Source organism: Barbatula barbatula, assembly GCF_947034865.1.
Source record: "Barbatula barbatula genome assembly, chromosome: 2".
Classification (NCBI taxonomy): domain Eukaryota; kingdom Metazoa; phylum Chordata; class Actinopteri; order Cypriniformes; family Nemacheilidae; genus Barbatula; species Barbatula barbatula.
The window spans coordinates 24190335-24197569 of record NC_136767.1 but is presented as its reverse complement, the minus strand read 5'-3'; the positions used below and the strand labels follow the sequence as shown (position 1 = coordinate 24197569).

Here is a 7235-nt window from a genome sequence, read left to right as displayed (position 1 = left end):
ATTACGTTTAGTAATGTTTTATATAGAATAATTACATTTATGTTAACGTTTTTGTTATTTTAATGAAGTTTTGCCAAAAATGTAATGCTTTGAATTCAACCACGGATTTCACTGCACAACCAGCCTTTTTTAAATAATGTGGTTCGGTCCGGCGCTTTGGGACTGCCCATTTAAATGCAGCAACTATATGATTTGTGCCATACGTTTTTATATACATTAATTTGATACAGCTAATAATGCACTCGTTGTTTATTTTACACGCGATGCGTTATTAACAAAATCGAAAGAATATGGAAGAGTGTTTTGAAAAATGACTGGCTACACCCCCACCCAAATAGTCTGAACCTGGCACTTCCTTGTTTTTCAAAAGTTTTATTTTGAAAAAGTTCCTCGCGTTTTCGGCATCTTTCTGTCTAAAAATCCACCTGTTTAATTCAGTGACTATAAATCCGCCTGCGGTGAGTTAAACGCATGAAGAGTTTGGAGGGCTCGTGACCGTAGCTAGCTCGTAGACTGGCTCTTGGTTTTGAAGAGGTAAACGCTGAGAGTTTGATCGAGGCACAATGTTATCCGCCACCGCTGCCAATGACGAGGATTTCAGCCTCCGGTTTCCACTGCACGCCCTGGTCTGGGAGAATGACTACAGGAGGCTGGAGAAAGACATTCAGACGGTATGAGTTAAATAGCTGATGTGACAGTTAAATACTGAGAGGTCTGTTACTGCTATAAGCATTGTGCTGTCTGCTCCAGTGGATCACAGCGTGACATGCTTCTCGTGTATTTAAAAAGAATGTGATTTGCATTTGATGCTTTAGTGCATCAATGCCATAAAGTACCAGTAGCAAGTATCCACTCGTTAGCTAATGTCACATTGCACCAGAAAGCTGCTAGGGACTGAAACAATGTTGTCATGTACATACTCAAGTCTAGTCTATAGATACAAATTCAGAAGTGTCTTTGCGCCCCTTTCAGAATAACATTGAAGAAGTTGATCCTCGAGGACGGACCCCTCTTCACCTGGCTGTCTCACTTGGACACCTGGAGTCGGTGAGAGTGTTGCTAAGACACGGGGCAGATGTTACCAAAGAAAATGACAAACATTGGACAGGTGAGTGAAGCTTGTGAATTGCACTTTACGTTTAACCGTGGTTACATATATAATACGATAATGCTTTAGATGTACTTTCTTTGCCTACAAATCAAATTGCATTGGTTCCCACAATGACCCCATTAGCACCATTCAGCATCTCTCCCTCAGTTTGTTTCATCTGTGGTTATTATTGTGTAGTCATTTAGCAGACGCTTTTATCCAAAGCGATTTACAAAGAGTTCGGCGAGCAATAAGCGATATGTCATAAGCCATTGAACGTCTTAGCCATTGACATTTACATTTAGTCATTTGGCAGACGCTTTTATCCAAAGCGATTTACAGATGAATGTCCAATCTCTTGGCCGCAGTCTATCAAAGGGTGCTGTGAGGATGCAGTGTCACATAAACAGGAAGAGGTTGCCTCTCCAAAGATATTTTCTGCTCAATACTGGCCATTTAGATCTTTGTATGCGCATCTGTGCAGTTCTGCAGGAGGCGGTGAGCACAGGAGATCCAGAGATTGTTCAAATGGTGCTCCAGAAGCGGGATTACCTCAAAGCGTCAACTGCTCTGGGTGGTGTTCCCGAATTACTGTGCAAGATCCGCGAGGTGCGTTTCAAATTTTTTTATGTCTTTGAAAAATCGGTTGTTTTCTGACTGTTTCTTATGTTGAAATGATGCCTTTACTTCATCTCTTCTCCCTGTTATTATTCTTTTTTCACACCTTTGTATATATGAGTTTTAATACTCAAGTGGGATAGTCGTGGGATTTAGAAATCCCCTCTCACCATCAATATTTCCCAATGTGGCCTTATGATGCAACACTTAAAACGTTTGAACTTTGACATCATTTCGTGCCAACTTGTTGACTACTTTTCAGCAAAAGAAATTAACACAACATTTCTGTCAATGAATCGTGTTATATGTGTTGACAATATTATTCTCTATTAGTTATCCTACTCTCTAGATATTTGTATGAAATAATTTCCCCTTGTATTTAATTACAAAGTGCATACCTAGATGTCAAATGAATTACATTAAGAGTCACTATTCTACTTTTGCTTTCACTCTTTACTGTATACACTTCATAGTTTCTTGGTATCTTACATCATACAACCTCATTTCTGTGATGCTGTCTGCAACACTTTTCAAAGCAGCTTGTGCTGAGTCCCTTTAATAAAACAAATCTCTTCTTGTCCTAAGTCCCCAGACTTCTACATGGAGATGAAGTGGGAATTTACCAGTTGGAGTAAGTGGTCATTTCCCCAAACTTTATCTGCACATGAATCCTTAAGACTGAGTCATAAAAGTCCTCTGTTCTCTCTCTAGTTCCTCTCGTATCCCGCATGTGTCCCAGCGACGTGTGCAGAATCTGGAAAAGCGGAGCTAGTCTGAGGGTGGACACCACGCTGCTGGGCTTTGAAAACATGACCTGGATCAGAGGCAGAAGAAGCTATATCTTCAGAGGAGATGGTTAGTCACTCGCTCTGCGTGTTTAATGCGTGTTCTCATGAATTTGGTGTTCTGTGAAATGTGTTCTTGTCTGCAGGAAGTGCATTTGAATTACACCCCTGTTTGTTTGTGGTTGATCAAAATCATGTTGAATGTCAAGTATCGTTTGACAGACAACTGCACGGAGCTCATGGACGTCAATCATGAGGAAGAGGTCGTGGACACGGAGCGTTTCGATCTTTTGCGCGAGATGGAGGATGTCACGCTTAACAACATGCAGCCCGCTGAACAGGAAGTAGCCAAGAGACTGACCACACCCATCGTTAACACGTACCTGGACACTAAGGACATTGCGTTTGAGAGGTAAAACCCTGTAAAACCTGGTTGTTTGTGACATACTTGCCAGGATGCCGCATATTGAATGCTATTATCTGTTATATGCTATTATCACTAAAAGCAACAGTAGATTCCAGTTTCATGATCAAGCTCTTTAATGATCACCAGGGGAGTGTTCGTCTTTATCTGATGTTAATAAATGATGTACCATTCTGTCCTCAGGTGTAAGTCAGGCATCTGGGGCTGGAGGTCAGACAGAACTGAGTCGGTGAATGGATTTGAAGCTAAGGTGAGCCAATGCACCAACTGTTTTTGATCATTACAAATCTCACAGACTTTGAACTGAGCTTTGTAATGAGAAGAACTCATCGTCTCTCTTATTAGAATTTCAACTGAATTAAATGGAAGTGAAACCAAGTGTGGCTCTATTTATAAGAGCAGTGAGTTTTAGAAGTCGGTCTGTGTCCTATGGGTGATGATGCTGTATTTGGCAGGTTTTTTCGGTGAACAATGTCAACGTTGTAATTCGCACCAGGACAGAGCATCTCACAGATGAGGAGAAGGCCAGGATAAAAAGTAATTATCCCCGTTTTTAAGATTCACACTGAAAATATCTTCCACTCTTCCTAATGCAAACCTTCAAACCTTTTCAGGTGGCTTTTTTGTTGGTGTGCTTTGCTTAACTATCAAGTAATGATGCTTTTTGTCTTCACAGGTGAAAGGAATGTTCTGGAATCCTTACTCGGCACTGTGGAACAACAGATCGGCGCTCAAGGGGTAAGACCAGCACAAAACCGTGTTTTAATATATTTTTACAAAGTGGAAACGTAGGATTCTCAGTTGTTTCTCTGCGTGATAACAGGACATGACTTTGGAATATGCCACTGCCACAAACCCCACCGCCATCATTCCTGAAGAGTATTTTAACCCCGACTTTGACCTCCAAGGCAGAGATATCGGACGACCCATTGAGCTCACCATCAGAACACAGAAGTAAGTCCTTTCAGTGGACCCTTGCTGAAACTCTAAGAAAAGATTTCAGGCAAACTTTCAAATGTGTGTCTCACGTCGATGCGAAAGTTAAATGACAGCCAAGAGCTTGTTCATATTCTACATGTTAACCATGCTTTAGGAAACGGCCATTTAACATAAGCCATTTTTACAGTTATATACATATATATAATTGAAGAGTCTTGTGTTTCTATCTCAGGTTTAAAGGCACTCTGTGGATGAGTGAGGAACATCCTCTGTCTCTGGTGGAGCAGGTCACGCCCATCATTGACCTGATGGCCCGCACCAGCACCCACTTTGCCCGACTCAGAGATTTTATCAACCTCAGGTTTCCTCCTGGCTTTCCCGTCAAGATTGGTGAGTGAATGTCTGTGTGCTTTTAGAAAACAAAACAACCTCAATATTAAACTTTGAATTGCAACCTTGTCCAACCTAAGAGTTGGATTACAAATGTCGCTTAACTATTAACTTCTTTAGCCTTCAGTCAAAACCTTTTCAAATGTTAATGAGTCAAATATGTTAGAGGCACAGCATTTTCCTGATGTTCAGCACACTCACACTTCAAAATGATGCTGCATGAATGCATTTTTATAGAATTCTTGGAATTCAAACCCACTAATTTGCGGTGCACAAGTTAAGCTTCACAATTTTTAAACTATCTAATCTGTTGTGTTTCTTCAGAAATCCCTCTGTTCCACGTATTAAATGCTCGCATCACGTTTGGAAGCGTCAACAAGTGCAGTACAGACGAGCCTCTGGACGCCAACGAATCGTCTTCCACGCCCTCACCCACAGAAGAGAAGTGTGAAAATGACGTCCAGGCGTCAGGTTTGGAAATCTTTTCATTCCTATCCGTAACAGTCACTAAATCAATATCTTCATCTAATCATCAGTTTCATTAACCTTAGGCATAGATCTTATGTACATATGGACCTTAGTGAGCAAATCCAGTAGAGACACATTCTAAAATTACCATTCATTTGTCAGCTAAAAACATTTTTGCGGTCCTCTACAGGACCTGCTGCGTTCCAGGTTTGTGCATCTGTATTCACGGCACCTGCACATTATCGTCATCGAGGCGGCTACCGGCACTCTAACGCACGTCATTACAACCCGACCAGTCACGATGAAGAGCTGCTTCAGTATGCCATTCACCAGAGCCTGATGGAGTCCAGTGCATTCAACACACAGGTTCAAATGATTCCTGGAAGAGTTCTGGTGCTTTTATGGATGTTGCTTGTCACTAATAAGCAACTTTGTTTTGCAGGACTCTTTGAGCGATTCGGATGGACTGGGCACACAATCTATGGAGAACAGATTAAGTGATGGGTAATTTTTATGCTTCTGTTATTTGTGGTGTTATTTTTCTTTCTCTCTAAATTCAAAAGATCTGCAAGTATGTCATCATAAATGCTTGGCTTACCTGGCACCTTTGTAAACACAGTGATGCAAAAAATACACTTGCGTAGATTAGAACCATTCAAGCTTTTCGAATTGCTTTCATATTTCATTTTCACACAAGGATGCACAGTTAGTGCACGTTTCAAATGTGATCTTTCCATTTTTCTTATAATTGTTTTTAAGTCATCTCGTTCTGTTACACTTTCACAGATCTGTGTCTGAAGGAGTTTTAGTAGACCTCAGTGACACCACACCTTCCAGCTCTGGCTCTGTCTCCAGCCCTGAAATTGACCTGCGATTGGCCATGGAGCTGTCCGCCCAGGCACAGGAGGAGGAGGAAAGGAAAAGAAAGAAAGAAGAAGAAGAATTGGAAAGAATTTTACAACTCTCACTAACAGAAAAGTAGGAGATGGAGAACAAAGGAAGTTCCTGTTTTTGACATAATTATTAAACCTTTTAATTTATGCTCCCCTTCCGATTCATGCAGCTTTCTCTTGCTACTGACAAACATACGAATACAAATATTGTTTTTGATAAGTATGGAACTTCCTGCTTTCTTTTTCAAGCTTTTTTTTTATGTTTAAGAATATTTGATGATCACAGACATGATTGAACTCAAATGGACTTTATTCACTAATGTGTTCTCCTGTTAAGATCATGCAGTCTATTGCGTGGAATTCAGCGCCGCTCCTTTGTGGTAAAATGAATGTGAAACTCTGAGAATGTATGAATTTGTGTCTTTGCAGAAACAACCAGATGTGTTTTTTGGCTGAAAGTGTTCGTTTAGCATTAATATTATTAGCTTAGATTTTAATTAATATTGTATCTCAGGGTCCGACTGGTCATCAGCTGTCTGTTCCTTTGAAGCCTTTTAAAAACCGCTAAGTAAAGTGAGAGACTAAAATGTTTTTTACCAATAGTAAAAAAAGTACCATCCAAACACTTGTGCTAGTGACCTAAGCACCTCTTCCGCTAAGGCAATAAATTACACCGCCGTGCCTCCCCGGAGTAAGAGGCACTTGTGCAGACTGGAATATTCCCGATATGGGCTGTCAGATTTAAGTAAATACACCTTAGTCTGCCTGAAATGAGCGGTTTTATTGTATTATTATTCATGTCACCATAGCTCTTTTAATGCAATGCATGAATTTGGTAACTTTCCAGCACCAACAAAACCTCATTCTACACTAAAGGACGTAGGGAATGTGTGTATGGAAAACAACTAGGTGTTTTGAAACGAAATGTTTGTGGTTAGACAGCATTGTTTGTTGACCGAGGTTCTAATGCGGAAGAACCAGCTCTGTTATTCATTAATGAATGCCACTGCTTTGTAGGAGATTTCATGTTGTTCCTTCCTGTTTTCCTTCTAGATGTCTTAAATGTTGTCTCTTGTTGACTCCCTTTAAATTCTGTGAGGTGCAAAGAGTATTACAGATTGCAGTATCTTCCTCTCGACTTCTGTATGAATTGGTGTATGTGTTTTTAACACATGCTGATACCACATTATGTTATGACAGATGTCGTCATATTATTTACTCTGGTCCAGTAAGTCAGGATCTGATGGTGAGTGGCAGTCACAATCCTGCATTTTTAATAGAGATTTCTGTATTTTATCTCTTGGACAGAAAGCTGATTTGAGTTTTCTGTTCTATTCCTATGCTGCAGACTACAGTATAAGGTTCTATTCACAGAACATTTTTCCTGAGCGTAAAATTCATAAGCTTTTATTACTTAAGACTTAATTTTACCTGTGGTATTTTCCTGGGTTTAACTAATTGCCAAAATGTTTATGGTTCTTCATCGTATCGGGGTTAACTGTCATGCTGCAAAATGCAAGATAACATTGTGTCTGAGCATATTGACAAAATACCCGAAGGCATTTGTAAACTGTGATGTATGTTTGAGGAAAAGAAACATTTTTACTTTAATAAAAGCACTTTATTGA

General features: G+C 40.1%; 1 protein-coding gene across 1 annotated transcript; it reads left to right on the top strand.

Annotated features, from left to right (window-relative positions):
* Positions 1–153: 153 nt before the first annotated feature.
* On the top strand, positions 154–7235 carry ankrd13a (ankyrin repeat domain 13A). Its single transcript, XM_079448193.1, has 15 exons — positions 154–671; positions 973–1108; positions 1575–1699; positions 2294–2339; positions 2420–2563; positions 2716–2905; positions 3101–3167; positions 3373–3454; positions 3594–3655; positions 3741–3871; positions 4089–4246; positions 4571–4717; positions 4905–5080; positions 5157–5218; positions 5501–7235. Exons 1-15 carry the CDS (start codon positions 564–566, stop codon positions 5694–5696), a joined length of 1830 nt encoding a protein of 609 aa, XP_079304319.1. The 5' UTR covers positions 154–563; the 3' UTR covers positions 5697–7235.